The sequence below is a fragment of the Euphorbia lathyris genome, chromosome 9 (assembly GCF_963576675.1).
Source record: "Euphorbia lathyris chromosome 9, ddEupLath1.1, whole genome shotgun sequence".
Taxonomy (NCBI): Eukaryota; Viridiplantae; Streptophyta; class Magnoliopsida; order Malpighiales; family Euphorbiaceae; genus Euphorbia; species Euphorbia lathyris.
In genome coordinates this window covers 53,173,324-53,195,671 of record NC_088918.1, presented here as the reverse complement: position 1 = coordinate 53,195,671, position 22,348 = coordinate 53,173,324, and the positions used below count along the sequence as shown (strand labels likewise).

General features: G+C 34.7%; 1 protein-coding gene across 1 annotated transcript; it reads left to right on the top strand.

Annotated features, from left to right (window-relative positions):
- The first annotated feature begins 20,133 nt into the window (after nucleotides 1–20,133).
- LOC136205138 (anthocyanidin 3-O-glucosyltransferase 6-like) lies at nucleotides 20,134–21,721 on the top strand. The gene has a single exon (XM_065995624.1). The coding sequence runs from the start codon at nucleotides 20,188–20,190 to the stop codon at nucleotides 21,577–21,579; it is 1,392 nt and encodes a 463-aa protein (XP_065851696.1). The 5' UTR covers nucleotides 20,134–20,187; the 3' UTR covers nucleotides 21,580–21,721.
- The last annotated feature ends 627 nt before the right edge of the window (nucleotides 21,722–22,348 follow it).

Genomic DNA, 22,348 nt, shown 5'->3' with positions numbered 1-22,348 from the left:
CATGGAGTGGTACACAAGATATTCACATCCACACATCATGCCCGATATGGATGCACACCCACAGACAGTTCTCACTCATTCGAACAGTGAGCTTGTAAGTAATTTTGATTTTATCTGTTAATACGAGTTTTTAACAGTAATATTAATTAATAACATTTTGTTTTGTTTTTTGTTTTTTGCAGTGGGTTAATCGGTGGACTACTGTGGGCACTGGCATGTTAGCAGCTCTTCGACGCGTAGATGAAGAGACGGCAGAGGTGTGGGCGGAGGAAGTGGATAAGCTTATGCATGATTGGCATTTGGCCAAATGATTAGTGATGTTTAAACAGTTTTACTAGTATGTTTATTTTAGTTGGTTCAGTTGTACTAAACAGTATTACTAGTATGTTTATTTTAGTTGTTTCAGTTTTACTAGAAACAGTAATTCCAATTAAACAGTAATCTGAAGTTCAGTAATGATAAGAAACAGTAATTCCAATTAAATAGTAATCTGAAGTTCAGTAATGACATTAAACAATAATTCAAATTAAACAGTACTTTCACTTAAACAGTAAGTTCACTAAAAAGTAATGACACTAAACGCCATATCCTGCAGCTCTTGATAATCTATCCCACTGTGCTCGCCGATCTGCATACAAAAGGTCCCATCCTTCAACGCTACTGTCACGACATATGTTCCAGTTAATTAATATCGGCGGCACTGGAAAATCTCTGGATAAATCCAGCCGAATATAATGTTCGTACCCACTACCTAAATGAGCAATAACAATTTCTCATTGTGGTCGTGTAGCAGTTGCCGGTGCATACAGCGGTAGCACAGTACCACATGAAAATAAGCTCCCTCCATTCCCATATCCGAAAAAAACACAGCAGCAGTGTATAATGACGCAATCGGATACAGGTCATCATAAGTTAGCATCCAATGTTCCCTTGTACAATTCCCACCATCTCAAGCAATCCGCTTAACTGCCGCTGCAATCCCATTATAGTAAATTGGCTCGTATAAAGTATGTTTAGCAATTATTTCATTCACTATAGCCATTCTAACAAAATACCAACTCTCTTCATCACCGAATACTCGGTCTGCCACAACACGGAACCCACAGTTACCATCACCCTTGACATCGAGACAGGATTCAATATAAGGCTTTATGATTTCAACGATTTTGTCATAATTATGGTAATCAGTAATATCACATTCAGTGGCAGCAGTACCTATAATAATATAACTTTGGACTTAATAAAAATTTAATAGCAAAAGAAACACAATTGATTCTATACAAAAAGTATTACGTAAATTAAAAATAATAGTAAAAAATACCTGCTGATCGGTTAGAAGAGCGTCCATGATTCCGACCCGAACTGGAAGACCGAGCCCGTCCACGACGACTGTCACGGTACTCCCACGCACTGGGCATACGTTTGGTTGATAAAGCTCCTTTCGGTCGTCCTCGAACATCGACTTTGACTTCCGGTTCACCATATCTAGCTTCGTCTGGATGAAGTTGCCGGTGAATAAATTGAGAAACATTGCGTATAAATGTTGGATCGCTTTTATCGACCTCGTCAACAAGAGAGTGAAAGTATTCCCGCTCCTCGGTCCCATGAACATACTCCAAATTGTCAATGGTATTAGGTTGACCATTGACAAGTGTTTTCCAAAATGGATGTATCTTGGAAATACTTACCGAATTACGTGCATGATGCGCTCGGCTAAGCTCGTATGCACACGGAATCTGGTAAGAGGTCCTCAACCTATGATCACAATGTTCATCCACTTCATAACTCAACTTTCTCATTCATAGATATTCAGCACCAAGCAACTCCAAACAGTGGGGGACACTTTGCACGTCAAGTATTCGAACAGAAATCCGGAGTGTGATACAAGCTTTTTCTATCTTGAAGATTCAAAAGTGCCCCTGATATGAATAAACATGTAGTATCAATTAAAATATATATTACTAAATTCAAATATAATAATAACAATAAGGAAATGGAATAAATTTGTACTTGATTTTGACGACTTGCAAATCAATTTCATGGTGAACCTTGGCCCAAACTATATCGAGGGATCCAGTAGAGGAATTCAGCCATTTCTTTAAAGAAGAGTGCTCACTCTCCACTCTATAGGTTGTTGTGTTGCCAAAATGTAAGAAATCTTTAGTCCACGCAACAACAAACTTCTCTTTGTGGACTAACCATGTATTCTCAACATAAGCTACCACATTACCTATCCTTCCCATTGTATCCTTCATCTTGGCCACTTCCAACTCATATTCATCTACTGTTTGAGAATTTATTATTTTCTTCCATCTGCCATTCTTGAATTTTGAAGCAAATTTCATGTCTTCACCCATGAGTTTGTAGACTCTGTTTTCTACATCCTTGTTAATATGCCAAGTACATAACATGTGTGCAAAATTTGGAAAAACCTCTCTAACAGGCCTTATCAATCCCAACTCTCTATCAGTCAAAATAACTGTCGGGTTCATGTCAAACCCAATCAAATTCCTCAAACACTCCATAACCCAACGATAGCTAGATTCGGTCTCATCCTGCATAAGCGATCTTGAAATTGTTGTTGCATGGAGTCATCCCAACAATTTCAAAGAATGGCATTCTGTACTTGTTGGTCTTGTAGGTTGAATCCATGCCAATATACCAGTGGTACATCCGTAGTAATTCAACAGAAGCTGGATGTGCCATAAATACATCTGTTAATACATTAGTTTCTGAATCAGCAAGCGAAGCATGATAATACTTGTTCGTGACGGCAAGATGGAAAAACTGACTAACCATATCTCTACCCTCAAACCCATCCTTCCTCAACCGGTCTCTATAATTGTATACATGCTTAATTGTTGGGTTATCTTCTAGATGTTTCTTACGAAGTGTCGTCATAATAGCACACGGCTTTGCTTGATACGAACTCATGTCACGCACAATTAGCTTCGTTGTGGGACTAAGCCTGCTTATCTGTCGGTGTCCCTCCGTATAAACCATCATTTCATGATTATGCGTACTCTGCTCCCCAGTATTAGCAACGATCTGCCAACCCGAATAATCTTGCAACTGCCTGACTTTTAGCCAAAATGGACAGCCGCACGCTTTAGTTTTTGTTTTCCTACTTAAACCATCTTCTAAGGAATAGGCAATCCTCTATACCGTTCGCCTCGTGAACATCTCATAAGAGTTTGTTTACCTTCGTGTTTATGCGAAGAAATAACGAGCTCGAAACCATTTTTTATTGCAATGTTTTTCGCCCATTGCATTGCTTCTATACTTGTTTGAAATACCGTGCTCGTTATGAAATAAGGACTATAATCGATTCCGTCTCCAACCCAAACTCTAGCTGCCTCCTGAAAATAGATGCAAAAAAGGTCTATATTTAGATTAGGCACAAAACGGGTCCGTGGACCTCCTGCACATAAGCAGGCGGGTCCAGGACCCGCCTCCCTTTAGTTAAGGGCGGGTCACGGACCCACCCCGCTAGAGACGAGGGCAGGTCTGTTGGTGTGCCCTAGTTCTTAGGCATTGGTTCATGTATATTGTATTATGCTTTTTGATTATTCTTGCATAGATACACTATTTGTGTTACATTAATAAAGGCATTAATCTAGTTCATTTATATCTTGTGCTATAATATGAATAGAGAATCCATTGATTGATAATCGTAAAACCATATCCCAAGTCTATTCTATCATGGGAATGATTAGGACCACAAACTTGTATATTCGACGACTGTATGATAGTAATTGATACTAGCCATAGCACTTGATAAGTCAGTTGTGAATATGGGTACATGTTGTATGCATGTGACTGGATCGATCCGCCCGAGAAAACTACATGGTGGTTGTGTCATTAGTTTTCTTAAGTAGGTCTCTAACTATCTTCAGACCAGATTTCATTATAATATCAATATGGGATCCGGTTCACTTTGACATACGCCTAACAAGTCTGTAACAGGATGCTAAATACGGGTATGATTGGGTGAACAGGTGAACACGTTGGTATTGATATTGAAGTGATGGAATTACCACTCATGTAATAGTGAGATGATATCACAGGCCACTTGATAAGTGAGATTGATAAGTGTGTGGTCACACCCTGATAAGTAGTTTACTTATCTGTTTCATCAATCTACTTAAGATCAAGAAATATCATAAACATCAGAAAGGATGACATTCGCCATGCCTCTAGTTTATAATATCGATATCAAATGGTAAAAGAAGTTAAGAGATAACTACAGGGTCTCTGCATCTTTAGACTGCTGAAACTCTGTCTTGGTTAGGGGCGGTAATGGTTTGCTAGAACCCACTTACTGTCTGTGGACCATGAGCCCACTGCTAGCTAAGGACAGTCCCATAGGATCGTGCATATCGAACATCTGAGTTAGAACTTATAGAACGGTACATTGGAGAGATGAAATTAATTAATTGATTGATAGTAAAATATCAAGGTAATTAATTGGTTGGTGGTTAATTAATTGATTAATTGATACTTTGTATCAAGGTAATTGATTAATGATCTTAAGTGTTGAGTATTTAATTGATTAATTAGTTTACGGGATGTAATTAATTAATTTGTAAATTAATGAAATTGCATTCAGTGAATAATTAATTAAACTAATACGTTAATTTATTAATTAGTGTTGTTTGTTTAATTGGGGTAATTAAATTTAAGCTAATCATAATTAATTGCATAGAATAAATATTATTGGTATTTATTTATGTAATTAGATTAGGATTAGATTAGTTTTGTAATTAACCAATTAACCCTAAACTAATTAGGTTTAGAAATACACTATATATATAAATTAAAACACTCTAAACCTAATTCAACCACATTACATATTCGGCCACCACCCACCTAATTCAATTAGGATTTCGGCAGAAACATGAATTGGATTTTGATAAAGTGGGATTTTCTTGGTTAATATCACAATCTCTCCAGTTCTTCTTCGTTCTTCGGCTAGCACCGGTTCTGGCTCAACAGTTGTTCGTGCACCTGACTACGGAGATCTTACTACTTTGTGGATTCTTCAGCCGTCTCTAGAAGAGACAGTCCGGGTAAGTGTTTACTCTTAAACGGATCCAAAAGGTTTTATTCAATCAATGGTTAACGGACAAAAATCAAGCTATAAGGGATTAAAAATAAATTTTAAACCGCAATTCCGCTGCGCTACAATTGATTAACTGGCAATAATCCCTAACAGTGGTATCAGAGCCATGGTTTAGTCCGTTTTGATTGATTGATAAATTAATAATGATTTGGTTTTATTATTTTTCCAAATCAAATTTTTTAAAATTTCCTATTAATTCCTCGTGTAGAAATTGTTTTAGGAAGTTTTCAATTTTATTTCTGTCTGTATTTTGGTGTGTTTGGTTATGAATTAATTTTGAAATAATTGAAAATTAAATTAAATAAAAAAAATATACAACAGCTATTTTATTTAAACAGTAAATAAAAGAAAAAAATAGTTTCGGATACGAAATAGCAGTCACGGGACTGCTGTCCGCGAACAGCAGCCCCACGGCTACTGTCTGGCGGACAGCAGTGCTGCTGTCCGCCAGACAGTAGCCACGGGGCTGCTGTTCGCGGACAGCAGCCCCATCGCTGTTTCGGATCCTTAAAAAATTCAGAATTTGTTTAATTTTGGATTAGACGGGACTGATTTTTTGTTTTAAATTTTTCTCGGGTAATTTTAATAAAATCAGGGCCCTAATATCGTTTAATTTATTAAACATGTTTTTTTTAATAATAATAAAAAAAACTAATTGGTATTAAAACGTTTTTTATTGGCATGCATATTTAATTTTAATCGAATTGAGATTTTGTATAAAATTAAATGTGGTTAATTTGTGAAATTGGCCCAATAGACCGTGACACCGGTTTAAATTGGGAGGGCTAAATTTTAGATATGTGACGACCCTAAAATTTAGTGGGAACGAAATTGTAATTTTGCATATAAATGGATGTTAACCGTTTGGGCCTTTATGGGCCTTAGTCACATATGGTAAAATTGGCGATTTCAACCTAAGTAACTCAGCTTAACTTTATTAGATGATTTTGGAATGCCATGATCATGCATTATATTTGTATGTCTTACCGTGCAGCAACATGTTATAGAGTTCTATGGGCCCTAAATTAAAGTCGGTTTGTAATTTAATTATTTTGGGAAATATGGCCTGCGTGCCATTCTTTTATTAATGTAATTTTAGAATAGGTTCTATTTATAAAATTCTAATTGATCGTGAAGAAGCCCAGATGGTCCAAGCCCATGGTGGGAGCCCAAGGATACTTGAAGCAAGCCCGTGAAGATTAGATAGTTTATCTAGTTTCACTAGGATGTATTATAAGGCCCATAGAGTCTCTATGTTTATTTTATTATACAATTGCTTAGTATAACATGAAATATAAGTAGCAACGATCACCAGATCATCACCCGCGATAATTATATGTTAAAGCCGTATCACTTAATTAATCCGGATAATGAAATATTGAGTCGCTTAAAAGTGCTTTCCAGATTCACACCTCTTCCTCCCAGGTAGTGCTACAGTGTATGATGTGCCCTAGCAGGTATGCTGTAGTAATTAGTGGGCCGTCGAGGGTTAGGATACTTCGGTATGGCTAACGCGTGTATGGTGGTTGGACTCAACGTGGGTAGCATTAGCTCAGAGCGGGCCCTAAGCACAGATGGGCTAAATGTCACAAAGCCCATCAAACCAAGAGTCCTTGCGGAGGATTGGATAGTTTATCCTACCAAATCGTCAATGGTCGACGGCGGAGCCCTAGCTCGGTCTATTATTGATGGATTGTGGATTTTGGTCAAGACAGCCAAATAAATATCACCAATAACAAATTAAAATGGATTATTAATTTGATCTTTGGCTTAAGCCCTTTATTCTAACTCTAATGTAATTTTTCTACGTAGATAAAAATCACCAAGTTACATAAAAGAAATAATGAATGCAACAAGCAACAACTCACTCAGACCACTCCTGGAAAAGGAAAAACTTTCAGGGACTGATTTCCTTGACTGTCCTATGAACTCACAAAAGGTTTGTAGACACGAGTGGAAGGAATCTGTACTGATTGCTACCTTACCAGCCAACAAAGGGAACACACCTAAGGGAAAGGCCAAGTCCAAGTCCAAGGCGAACGCCCAAAAGGCCAAGTCAAAGACAAGGAAGGCGGCAGCTCCTAAAGGTAGGTTGGCCTTGGTAGATGATATCTGTCATGAGTGTAATGAGAAGGGACACTGGAAGAACACGTGTCCAAAGCTAAGGGAGAAACAGAAGGCTAAAGCTTCTGGTTCTGGCATTTATGTTGTTGAGATAAATCTGGCTATTTCTACATCTTGGGTTTTAGACACTGGATGTGGTACTCACATTTGTTCAAATGTGCAGGGACTGAGAAATAGGAGGTTGTTAGGATCTGGTGAAGTGGATCTTCGAGTCGGCAATGGTGCTCGTGTAGAGGCCTTGGAGATCGAAGATTACACTTTAGAGATGCCTACTGGTTTAGTTTTAGAACTTAGAGATTGTTGTTTTGTACCTACAATGCGCAGGAATATTATCTCAGTTTCTATGTTGGATATTTCCGGTTTTAATTTTAATATTGGACGTGGTAGTATTTCTATACATCGTGGCAATATTGTTTATGGAACCGCATTTCTAGAAAATGGTTTGTATATCCTTGACCTAAAACGTAGTGAATCAATCTATAACATAAATGCTAAAAGGATTAAGACTAATGAACTAAATCCTACATATATCTGGCACTGCCGTCTTGGCCACATAAATGAGAAACGCATAACTAGGCTTTACTCTAGTGGAGCGCTAGGGTCATTCGACATGCAGTCTTATGACACGTGTGAATCTTGTTTAAAAGGGAAAATGACAAAGGCGCCTTTCACCAAAACTGGTGTAAGGGCCACGGAGCTATTGGAACTGATACACTCAGATGTATGCGGTCCAATGAGCACTAGTGCTAGATCTGGTTTTCTGTACTTTGTTACCTTCACAGATGACTATAGTCGGTATGGGTATGTGTATCTGATGAAACATAAATCTGAAACTCTTCTGAGATTCAAAGATTTTAAAAATGAAGTAGAAAATCAACTTGGCAAGAAAGTAAAAGCGCTCCGGTCTGATAGAAAGGGCGAATACTTGAGCCAAGAGTTTGTCTCATTCTTGAGAGAGTGTGGGATTGTATCCCAACTCACTCCTCCTGGTACACCCCAATGGAATGGAGTGTCAGAAAGGAGGAATAGGACCCTGCTCGACATGGTCCGCTCAATGATGAGTCAAGCTTCTCTCCCTATCTCCTTTTGGGGATTTGCTTTGGAAACTGCTGCCCATATAATTAATAATACACCGAGCAAGGAAGTTGAAGGAACACCATATGAATTATGGACGGGCCGAAAGCCCAACGTTTCCTTCATGAAGATTTGGGGCTGTGATGCACATGTCAAGAAATTGATGAGTGGCAAACTAGAGTCCAAATCTGTCAAATGCCAGTTCGTGGGTTACCCTAAGGAAATTAAGGGTTATTACTTCTACAACCCAGCCAAGAATAAAACATTCGTGGCTAGGTTTGCAGTCTTTTTGGAAAAGGAATTCCTTTCCAAAGTAGACAGTGGGAGCAATATTGATCTCGCTGAGATTCAAGACTCACCGACTCCTACAGCAGATGCTGAGGATGCTCAGGCCCGAGGGTGTTTTAAAAAAAAATTATATTTACATTTAAATTAATTTAGTGTAATTTACAATTTATATGTTACAATTTTAGATTAATTTAGTTTAATTTTTTGTAGACGGGGCGGCCTACTATCGGGGGAAAATCCATCATGTCATCTGCTTGTCGTATAGATATGGACGACGAGGATGATACACCACGGCATACGAGATTACATGGTATTGATATATCTGGTCGTAGACGAAGAGGGGCTGCGACGGAGCAGGTGCGGAGGGGTCCGATTGTGGATCAGCCCGATATTCGTGGATCAGAGGGGGCGAAGGATTTTGATGAGAGAGAACCTGATAGCGATTCTATGGAGGAGTAATTGGATGTGGTAGCCCAGGTACTGCGACAGTCTGCAGCTGCACATGATCGCGAGGGTGAGGATGTCGATGAGGATGTCGATGAGCAGCCGACCCCGGTTAGACAGCCGACCCAGCGCAAAGGAGGTCGCTTTGCGAGTACATGTATTTTTTAGTACAATTTTATAACTTTAGTATAATTTTATAACTTTAATATAGTTTAGTATAATTTAATAGTTTTAATATAATTTTAGTATAGTTTTAGTATAATTTAATATAATTTTAGTAAAATTTTATAAATTTAGTATACTTTTAGTATAATTTAATAGTTTTAGTATAATTTTAGTATAGTTTAGTATAATTTTATAAATTTAGTATAAATTTAGTATAGTTTAGTATAATTTTATAAATTTAGTATAATTTAATAGTTTTAGTATAATTTTAGTATAATTTTATAATTTTAGTATAATTTAATAGTTTTAGTATAATTTTATATTTCAGGGACTAGCAAACGTCCCAAAGCTAGTGAGGATGAGAGCTGGATTGTTAGTAGACCGGTACATGGTGGCCCCATTGATGGGTCCGTGATTCCTAGTTTTCTAGGACATGTTGCCTCACAGATGCTTGGAGGAGAGTTTCGGTCGTTTCTGACATGCTACAACAGATCAACAGCATGTCAGAATTTGTGGGTGTGGTTTTCTGGTGCGTCACCCGAGCTAAGATTAATTTAGTTTGCCAACATTTATTGTAATTTGTATTTTCAACTATAAACCTCAAAAACATTCAGTAATTGTATATGTGTCGTTTTACAGCTGAAGGATATGATCGAGAAGACTGGGTTGTCTCACCTTCCATCTATCATGTTTAAAAACCTCGACACTCCGTTGTTGACTGCGTTCGTGGAGCGGTGGCAGCCCGATACGAACTCCTTCCACATATCGTTCGGGGAGATGACTATCCAACTGCATGATGTGTGGTAGATTCTTCGTATCCCGATCGACAATGCGATGGTGTTTGAGTCTCCCACTATTGACTGGCTGCATGCCATGTGCATGAGGATGTTCGGGGTGGATCGGGAGCAGCTTCTGTCGCCGACCCGACATTACTGGAGTGGTGGAGGTGTATTTGTTGATGGTGTACACAAGCTTGTCATCGAGGGTAGGGATGACGCTACTCGGGCCACAACGTGGATGTGGCTTATGCTCGGATCCACTTTGTTTGTTGACAATAGTGGAGATAGGATTAGACCGACCCATCTTGCTGAGGTTTACGGCGGTGTCAGAGGGGCAGCTGGACTTTCATGGGGGTCTGCTACACTTGCCACATTGTATCGACAGCTGGGGATAGCGAGCAGAGGAGACTGTTCTGGTATATGTGGATGTTTGACCCCACTACAGGCGTGGATATACGAGTATTTTCCGGTGTTCCGACCGCATAGACTAGCTCACAGGATCCCAGCTGACCAGGCCTGTGTATGCAGATGGGAGGTCGGGGTACCAGGCAAGACGACCGCCCGACTAGATACCATACGTGGACAGCTGGACCGTATGACGGCAGCAGAGGTATTTTATAAAATTTTAGAATTAATTATAGTATCATAATATTTTATAAAATTTTAGTATTAATTTAAGTATTATTTATAGTATATTATTATTTATTATTGAGTATTATTTTTTTGCAGGTGACGTGGTTGCCTTATGGTCCTGTCCCCGATGATGATCGGCTTCGAGTATCCTACGCCGGTTGGATACGGTGTAGAGACATTGTCGAGCCGGATATGCCGGATCGAGCATTGCGACATGTCGGATATACTCAGCCTATCCCAGCTGAGCGTATTATACCTGATAAAGCAGTATGACCATGGAGGTCTTTATCATAAAGGCTCATGCATTCCTCTATCACAGTTGAGGATATGTGGCGGAGATTTCCATCGGCTCGGGGCATTGATCGGAGGAGATGCCGGCCAGTTGAATACGATCCCACTGCCTGTAATGCTGCTTATATGGACTGGTATATGCGATATTCGCATCCTCATCTCCTTCATGCACCACAGGATGGACCGGTCCAGTATGCTCGCGCCAACAGCGAATTTGTAAGTTTATTATTATTTAATATTATTATTTAGTATTAGTTTATATGTGTTTATTTTTTAATATTTATTTATTTATTTTGCAGTGGGTTAGCTGGTTGTGGCGTGTCACCCAACTAGCGGCTACCCACCGATCTAACGAGGATGCTCCACTCATTAAGAGGGAGATGGATGAATTTATGGATGCGTGGCGTCGGACGAACTAAATGCCGTAATTATATGTACTCTTTTATTACATTTTAACACTTTTGATATTATATGTACTCTTTTATGTTTATTAATTTTTATTTTTATGTTTATGTTGTTAAATTTTATTTGTTAAAGGGTAATCCGAGTTAAAATGCCGTAATTTTTATTTCTAAACGGTTAATTCGAGTTAACCTGGGGATTTCTTCATGCGGGCGTGAGGTAATCACGCCTCACCACATGGTGAGGCGTGATTACCTCACGTCCGCGTGCCGGGAAAGGTATTTTTTCCCATTTCCCACCTCAAATGTCGCACCCGACCCAAAACGGCATCGGGCAGGAAAAAAATGGGATACCGAACTTCTACAGTCTAAAAGTCAAACTTATTTTCTCGTAGAGAAAAATTAATTTGGACTACCTAAAGTTTTATTAATTATTTGGCTTGGACTCGATAATTCTATCAAGCTTCCTACGTATCCCGAATATCTTTGAATCTTTAAATCGGGAATCATAGCCACGTAGTTCTACCTATTTTAGGTAGTTCTCTTAACTTGGGTAGTTCTCTTAACTTGGGTAGTTCTCTTAACTTATTGAGACATTGATCGAATGATTTAACTGTATATTTCAATATATTACTCTATAATTTTATTTTTCATAATACGGTTATTGAAAATAACCCGATATTTAATATCAAAGTAATCTAATTAAAATATATACGAATAGTTTATCGAATCCAACAATATAAATTTTTAGACTTGAAAAAAAAATCATATTATCAAATCAAACCACAAATGAAATCCATTCACAAATAAATATCAACATTTTGTCAAAATAAACCATAATCAAATAAATTGTTTATCAAATCGATTCATAATCGAATAAACTCTTTATTAAACCAGTTCGTAACCAAATAAAACGTTTTATCAAACTACTTCGTAACCAAATAAACGGTTTACGAAACCAAATTCATAATCAAACAAACTTAACATTATATCCATCCTAGAGTTTCTCCCCTTACGTATCAATCCCCACAATATAATCGAGATATCTCATTATTTTGCCTAACTCGTATGGTCTTACTCAACACTTCTTTGCCATACCCGATAGGTCTTTGAACTGTGTACACAGGTCATGTCCCTCACTGAACATGGACTTCAAATATACAACCACCGATCCGGATTACTCTAGATGGATATATATAAAATCATAAAATTATATCATGCTCAAATCACCTTTCACAATCAAATTTCATAATTATTTCATAACCATAAACCATTTGGCCTCCGCAAAAGAAGCACAATTATCTCTAAAAAGTGCTCAAAATACAAAATCATTTAAAATCAAATACTCCTTTAATAATAACTAAAATTGTTAAAAATTCATATAGAATCATTGATTCATAATTTATTCCAACTCCAAGAATCAAATTTCCCAAAATATGGAATCGATAAAATTAAATATTCTTATCGGCTATTTTAAGCACGACCTTAGTAACTCTAAATCAGAGTAGTTAAACTATTTATTAAACTCGTTAGATTATCATAAATTTACTTGTACAATTTTATATTTCTCATTTTTGTACTGATTTTTATATACAACTAATTTTATATTCAAACTCTTTTGTGGATTCTAATTGATAATTATCAATAATAGTCATTTCTATTTTTCTAAGGCAATCATCAATAATTACCATTTCTATTTTATAACTTCTTTTAATTTTAACTTGATAGGATTTAAGATAATCAAAATATTTTTATTGGAATATTTTCGGTCACTAAAATATAATTTTTAAACCGACATAATTAATTTGGACCGATTATACTTTTAAATTCATAACGTTGCTAAAAGCCCTTTAATACCGAATTTCACGTTAATAAATCTAAAGAACAACTAGTCTAAAATTTATATGAATTATCCATAGTCGATAAATTATTAATCGTGAATCAAAATCTGTTAAAATTGAACGAATTTACCAAAACTAAACTTACTCAAAATCATACTTATAATATTTTAAAAATAATTTAGATCTAAAATATCGTTACCGAAATATCGTCGTCGGCCACCGAAATTCGTCGGTGTGATCCATTGACGGTTGATCCGAAATTTCATCGTCAGTCACCGAAAATTCATCGTTATCGTTATGATCCGTTGACAGCTGCCGAATCATTATTCTTTTTATCCTTTATCCCCTCCATTATTTTCCTTTCCTAAATTTGCTCTCTTTACACTTCATTTTGTATTTTCACTCTCTTAGACTATTTTCTTTTCTTTCCTTCTTTTTTTTATAGAACCCTCCCCCTAATGAATTGTATTTTAAACTAATCTATTTTCCCTTCCTTTTCCTTTTTTTTTATAGAACCCTCCAAGAAACCTCTTCCCAATATCTCTTTTATCTTTTTTTTTTTTTGAGTTCTTCCATATGTATATATTGATGTTCTCAATACGTGTTAAACTTTTAAGTTTAACCATGACACATGTTAATAAGTAGAACATGTGTCAATGTTATATGATGTGTAAGGACATATTTTTCATGTATATATTATTATTTTTCTCTTATGTATATTACATCACTAACTCCAAATTCTAGTTTGTTCTAAATTGTTCCTCAATTAATATTTATCATTTAAACAAAGATCAATAATTTATTTGATTTTGTCCATTACTCCTTTCTTTTCCTTTTTCTTTTAATATGCTAAGCTTCAAAAATTATATATATGCAAAGTATAATTTTAGGGATCTATGTCTTTAATATAATTAGCATATTAAATTTCAATTTATGTCTTAGACCCCATAAATACAATATAAGCTATGTAATATATTGTTTTATACAAGAAATTGTTCATTCATACCAACTATTCAATACTATTAATAATAAAATAAGTTAAGTTAGATCAAAGTCTTATATACCAATTTAAATCAATTAAATACTATAAATATTTCTATTATTACAAGTGGCAAACATGTAACATGCATTTTGACACTTAAGAACATAAAAATTGACACATGTAATTCATATTTGTTAAAAGAGGACATCTATATATATTTTTATTTTTTTCATTATTTTATTTTTTTTTATTTTTTTTTAATTATACATATTTATATATTGTAGTTATAAAATTTTGAAAATATATCCTGAAATTTCCGTCTATCAATACAATTTTGGTTAATATCACTTTTGATACTTAATAAAGTCATTTATTTTTTTATTACCCAAAACTTTTAATTTATATCTAAAAACATTAAATTAAAATCAATAATATATTTATAGTACCCAGTTAGTTAACACTCTAAAATATATGCATTATAATCTATATCAGGATATTGAAATTTTTGGACACGGTCGTGACATCAAAGCCTCCAAGGGTATTTTCGTCCTTTCACGAGGCTAGAGGTGGGAAATTGAGGCTATGTTTAACAACATCCTAAAAAAATTAAAAGAAAGTCAAAATTTTAATTAAAATTGATCAAAACTCGAGTTGACTGGTTAGTGACTGGCTAAGCGTATTAAATTGTCTGGTCATCGTTACTTCAGGTATATTTTTGGAACGAAATGTAATCTAGAAACCAAAGTGTGAGTTAAGGTATAGTTCAGGTACCATTGGTGTAATTTACTCGCACAAAATCCAAATAATTTTAGGAAAGTTCCTTAAAATCTCCATTCTCACCCAACTTTTTTTTTTGGTACTCTTAAGTAAGTTTTTTATTTTTCTTTTCGTTATTTATTTTATTTCTTTTATAATTTCTCAATTAACTTATATATTTTTAAATTAGGGTTATTTTGAAGAATTTCTAATTTAGGGTTTAATTTAGAGATTTCTAATTTGATTGAGAGATTTCTAATATATTATTTAATTTAGGGTTTAATGTAGTGATTTCTAATTTAGGGGTTTTGATTTAACTTAATTATATAATATAATATTTTAGAGGTTTTTAAATTTAACTAAATAAAATCATATTATAACCAAATGATATAAAATTAAATTATAAAATAAACTAAGAATTTCATTACAACTAAATGTAATACAATTAAATAGAATTCTATTAGTTTAGGCATTTTTAGATTTTAACTCGACCAATTGCTAGTGAACATTGAACATACCGAAAAACAAAAATTCCAGAACAGCTTTAGTATATAAATGCATTTTTAGTAGGAATCAAATACTTGAGCCATTATACAAAAAAAAAATTCTACATAGAGTGAAGCCCATGAGGTTTAAGTCCTGGGTCCGTTACTGCCAGAAAGTGCTATAAAAAAGCCTTGAAATATAATATATCCTATTAATTAATGACCTAATTAATTATTATATTAACTTTAATGTATTTAATCAAAGCAAAGTACTCACAATGCTGAAAATGATCAATAAATATTATAATAATTAACTCAATCATCCATTAAAACATAGAATAAATTTTCCTTCAAAAAAAAAACAGAATAAATTAACTTCAAATTTGGAAAATGGTTTTTGGTATTTTTAATAAGATCTTACTCGATTTAGAGGTTTATTTTATCTCTTTATTAATCTTAAAATACACGAATTTGTATTAATAATCTTTAGATAAATTTAAGGTGGAGATTCAAAATATACTAATGTTAAAATTTAATAAGTCTCTTTAAATGATAGTTCAGTTGGTACATCTCTAAAATCAGGGATAAAAAGTTGTGAGTTGGAACTCATCATCTTACAAAAAGAGAAACTCACATGCTTAATCATAAGTTAGACTTCAAATGTGAAGCCTTAATTCAATTTGAGGCTTGTTGGATCATCCTGAATCCTTGAACCGTTCATAGATGGATGTTGAAATTCTGTTCCACATGACGTGTGCTCCTTTACACACATTATTATATTGTCGTTTTTATATTTCGCACCACACATCGTATGTAGGGATGTCAACGGGTAGGGTACCCGCGAGTAATGTCAATCCCAATGTCAATCCCAATCCCAAACTCTTATCCTTTTATTTTTTAATTACTCGTATCCGTCTCATTACCCTAACGAGTATATTTTTTGCATCCCATACCCGTCCCATTTAATTCGCGGGTACCCGCGGGTCCCGCGGGTACCCTTACCCGTTAGGAATCAATAAATAAAACAAAAAATATTACAAATTTAATAAAATATAAACTTAATAAATCATCTATTTAAAAATTAAACAAATTGAACCTTAATTAATAAGAATAAATTAGCTTAGTGGTATCACTCAATGATTGAAAAACAAAAGGTTGGGGTTCAAATCTCACGTCTTTACATAAAAAACAATGATATTTATTAATATATAAAAAATTATGACGAGTACCCTGGGGGGTATTCCCATACCCGCCTCATACCCTTTTATACAGGATACGGGTAGTCGCATTAGGATCGGGTAGTGTCAGGTACCCGCGGGTACAATACCCGTTGCCATCCCTAATTGTATTAATTAATACATTTCAGGCAAAGAGTTTTACAACGCTTCTACACGGTGTGTGGGCGCTTGCGATGTTTCATTTGCACGTTTTGCAGCTCACACAACATGTGAATTAAATCACACGACGTGTGACCTGCTATTTCTGAATTGCATATTAAACTTATTATATATTTTTTATTTAAATAAATTTAAAAATAAAATTTTATTTTTAAGAGCGAACACTCAATAAACCGAGTTTGAATATGTGTAATTATATAATATAACTAGTTTTTGGCCCGTGCGATGCACAGATTCATCTTAACATATAAATATTAACAAAAATATAAGGCTTAATACATCATTTGCTCCCTGAACTTGTCCAAAATGGTTGATTGGCCCCCTGAACTTACATAAAATGTTCAGTTAGCCCCCTGAACTTGCGTAAAACGTAATCAATTGATCACTCGGTTGCAAAAAAAGTAAGTTAAATACGGAAAATGTATTGCACGCGTCTTAAAAAAAGTAAAACAATCAAGATCAGGGTATTGCGGTTGTAATATTAGAGAATACAAGGTTCATAGTTGAGCAAGTAATAACTTCATTTTTACTCTATTCTTAAATTATGTAATAACATTTTAAGACACGTGGAATACATCTTCCGCATTTAACTTACTTTTTTTACAACCGAGTGATTAATTGATTACGTTTTACGTAAGTTCAGGGGGCTAAGTAAATATTTTATGCAAGTTCAGGGGGCTATCGAGACACTTTGAAAGTTCAGGGGGCCAATCAACCATTTTGGACAAGTCCAGGAGGCAAATGATGTATTAAGCCAAAATATAATCTAATAATTACAATTAATGATATAAATGTGCTATATAAGTTAAATATTATTATTTTATTTTCACATTTACTTTAAATAATCTTTTTATAGATAAATATAATAATATAATTAAAATTAATATATTATATTATATTTTTTATCTGTAAAAAAAGAGGAAGTGACACATCAGCACCATCGTTACTATTTTATAGTATATATAGATGTGCAGAGAATTAGAGAGATTTTAGGGATTAATTTAAATTCTATAGAACTCTTAGATATAGTATGGATAAAATAATCTTTTTATAGATAAATATAATAATATAATTAAAGTTAGTATATATATATTTTTTATTTTTTATCAGTAAAAAAAGGAAGTGACATCTCAATTTCATCGTTACTGTTTTATATTATATATAGATATAGATTTTTTCATATATATTAATGTACTTAGTATGTTTTTTTATATTATGTCTGGCTTGGAAGAAGGGGTTCAAGAGGGTAATGGTGGAGGTTGATTCCTTAGTAGTTCTTTATTTATTAAATAGCGAGATTGAGCTTCATCACCCCTATGCTTGGTTAATCACTAGGTGCCAGAACATTCGTAGAGAGAATTGGACGTTATTCTTTGTTCATACTTACAGAGAAGGTAACAGAGCTGCAGATTGGTTGGCGAACTTCGCAGGAACTTATCCCTGGATCATCATGAGGTTGATGTGCCGTCTGTAGGCCTCCGAGATATCCTTTATGCAGATGCTAGAGGAATACTGCTCATTCGTACCGTTAGGTTAGAGTATAATTGTAAGTTTTTGGAAAAATCAAGAATAGTTTTATCGGTTTATTTGATATAAGGGCATATATGTTTTTCCGTGATAATACATGGACAAATATATGTATTAACCCATGTAATAATTGGATAACTCATAGTGAGACTCCAACGGTACGGTCTTTGAGGTTATTCATCCTGTCAATATTTCCGTTGGTTTTTATCTCAAATCTCGCACCACCGTTGGTCCATTTGATAATGCATGTCGGCAATAATTAGATAGGCATTTCATTTGTGTGGTTGAGCTCACTCTACCCTGCCACTTGCATTGCAAGCCACGACGTTATTTTTATGTTTTTCTCCATTTATTAGCTTTAAAATATATAATTCTTTCTAAAATTCAAATTCAATTTAAATATTAATTCAACTTTTAAGACAATCCTAGGGGATATTATAGAAGTTGCTCGTACATTTTCCTCAATCGAGTTCGTATATGAGAAGCGTCAAGCGAATGTTGTCGCTCATAATTAGCTGCTTGGATACAGACTCTTTCTCATATGGAAATTCTTATAGAAGATTATCCTTCTTCTGTTTCTTCTTGTATTCAGAATGATGTTATGTTTCTTTCTTTGTAATACAAGTTATCGGTTTATCAAAAAAAAAAAAAAACTTTTAAAACAATCTATTTTATTTAAAAAGAGTTTATCTCATTCCTTACATTTATAAAAAAAAAATTTAATTGTTTCTGTACTTTGAAAATAGCTCTTTTAATTTATTTAAAATATCCAAATACCTTCATTAACTTACTTAAAAATTAATCAATTAATCACTCGACTGCACAAAGTAAAACTTACTTTGCTTTTTTCACCATTGAATGATGGTGGACTTTAACAAAATAAGTTCATCCAATGGTGGTAAAAACAAAGTAAGGCTTACTTTGTCAAAAACAAAGTAAGCATAGCCTAACCCCATAATATTATCATACAATCCACATAATAAATTAAAACATATTAAAAAAATTCTTATTTGCTCAATTGTAGAACTTCATTACCTCAATCTTGATTAGTTAATAATATTTTAAACAAGTTGAGAGACTATCGAAACATTTTGAAAATAATGAAGTTAATCAACCTTTTTAATAAGTTCGTGTAAAGTTTGAACTCATTTATTAAAATTAATTAAATTAATTAGTTCTAAGAAGAAGAATTATGTGGAAGAAGAAGACGAATAAGAATTGTGGAAGAAAATGGTATTGTTTGATTTTTTAGCGGTGAAGAAGAAGACTTATGTAGAAGAAAATGGTATCGTAAAATTTGTTGCATTTCGTTACAAATGCGACAACAGTTGTCGCAACTGCGACAAAATTGCTCATGTTGCAATTGCGACAACTGTTGTCGCATTTGTGACGAAATGCGATAATTTTTATCACAAATGCGATAAAAATGGAGGTAATTTGAGAAAATTGAAACAATAAATGGAGCTTCGTAATCTCTTCTTTCACTCTCTATAAAACCACCGTATTTTCTCTCTCTCTAGAATTGGCGGTAATGCTGCGGTTTGGGATGGCGAAGAAAACGTTGAGAGTCTGAGGAAAAAATGTGAATTGAAATAAGAGTATTCTTGTCTTAAAGTGTCTAATTTGGTGAGATGAAGTAAAGTGGATCAAATATGTTAATAGACCCCTTCAAATGGGCTAGACAATGATTAGAAAAAAAAAACCTAAGTAAAACAGTTTTAATTACATTATTATGGATAAGAAGTATAAATTATTATTATTACTATTTCATTGTCCAAATATAAGCTAAGCAGCTAGTATAAATTAAGGACTTCATATAAACCTCTTCTAAAACTGCTTCGAATAAACCAACTGATAAGAAGTTTTTTTAGCTTCATAATGAATAAGAAAGCCGAGCTTATCTTCATTCCGTCACCGGGCGTCGGCCATTTGGCTTCCTCCGTTGAAGCAGCAAAGCTTCTCCTCGACAGAGATAATCGTCTCTCCATCTCTGTCATTATCTTTAACCGATCTTCAGATTCTAAACTCACCAACTATACAGATTCTCTCACCACCACTGATCGTTTCCGTCTCTTCAATATTTCCGTCGACTCCGATTCAAATCTCGGTTTCGGTTTCATTCAAACCAAAAAACCTCAAGTTAAAGAAGCAGTTTCCGACCTCATTTCTACCTCCGGTTTGCCTCTTGCCGGATTCGTCCTCGACATGTTCTGTACGTCGATGATGGACGTCGCCGCCGAATTTGGTGTTCCTTCCTATTTTTTCTTCACTTCAAGTGCTGCTTTTCTTGGTTTTAAGTTTCATCTACAGTTTCTTCACGATGAACATCAGGTCGATCCTACTCAGTACAAGGACTCCGACGCCGTTTTGGATTTTCCGACTCTGGTTAAGCCGCTTCCGGCTAGGGTTTTGCCCACTGTTGTCCTCCAGAAAGAATGGCTTCCTTTTTTCTTGGACCACGCAAGAGCGATAAGAAAAGCTAGGGGTATTATAGTAAATACGTTTACTGACCTGGAATGTCACGCTGTTACTGCTCTTTCAGAAGGTAAAAACCCTCCTGTGTATCCAGTGGGACCCATCCTGAATTTGGGATCCGACGAAAGTAACGGTCAAAAAAACGTAATCATAGATTGGCTTGATGATCAACCAGCCTTATCTGTAGTATTCCTGTGTTTTGGGAGCATGGGAAGTTTCAATGTGGAGCAGGTGAAAGAAATTGCCTGCGCTTTAGAACACAGTAAACACCGATTCCTATGGTCTCTACGGCGTCCATCAGGAGACGAGAAAAAAATGGAATACCCAACTGATTACGAGAACCTCGAAGAAGTTTTACCTATAGGATTCATGGATCGAACAGCTGAGATTGGAAAGATAATTGGATGGGCCCCACAAACAGAAATATTGCGTCATCCAAGTATTGGAGGATTTGTTTCGCATTGTGGATGGAATTCTACACTAGAGAGCATACGGTACGGTGTTCCAATTGCCACGTGGCCAATTTATGCGGAACAACAACTTAACGCATTTCAATTGGTGGAAGAGTTGGAATTAGGAGTTGAAATTAAAATGGATTATAGAAAAGAAAACGATGTAATAGTAAAAGCTGAAGAGATAGAAAGGGGAATAAGATGTGTGATGGAGCATGATAGCAAAGTAAGGACAAATGTGAAAGAGATGAGTGAAAAGAGTAAGACCACATTGATGGAAGGTGGATCTTCACTCTCAATTTTAAGACGTTTCATTGAAGATGTGATGGATAATGTGCCATAGCTTACAAAAACACGCGATGGATATTACCTTTTTGTTAAACCATGTTTTTTTTTATAAGATGTTAGATCATGTTTAATTGTTTGCAGTTAATTAGTTTTAAACAAAATAAACTTGGTATTGATGAGTGCCAATATTCAAAATACTTGGATTGAAATAAATATATGAGAAAAAAAAACAATTCAGTATTAGATTAAACAGTACTTAATCAAAAAAAAATTTTATCCAATATTTGATACAATCCGTCCTATTTAGTTGAATTTTAAATCATTTTTTTCTATAATATAGTATCTCTAAAATCCAACACTAACCTAATGCATGTATAGGTTGTTGATAATGATGTGAATTTCATGGTTTTGATAGTTTATATTTTATAACTAGATAGAGTGTTTTGTTAATAATAAAAAACTTGAGTAAATTAGGTTGAGTTTACTTGTAAGAGCTTGAGTTGCATTGCATGGATGTTTATAACATTGCAAGTCGAGAAATTTTACTGTCCGCTGGGCATACCACATCAAAATCTGATGTGGTATGCCATAGCTAATTAAATCAAGACATGTGGTAATTAAATTTTCTTAAAAATTAAAATAAATTTATTTTACTTTTCTTTTCTCCTGCAATTAGATCTGTGCCTGGTTTCAATCTCTTTTCTTTGCCGTCCTTTCTCAAAAGCCACCGCCAACAACCTCTTTGCTCTGTTTTTGTTCTCCATGGGCAACTATTACTGCTAATTTTTTTGATGCAGTTTTATTATGCAACCCTTGAAGTTTTT

Excerpts from the sequence above, each read along its gene's own strand:
- LOC136205138 (XM_065995624.1), top strand. The coding sequence starts at position 20,188 with ATGAATAAGAAAGCCGAGCTTATCTTCATTCCGTCACCGGGCGTCGGC.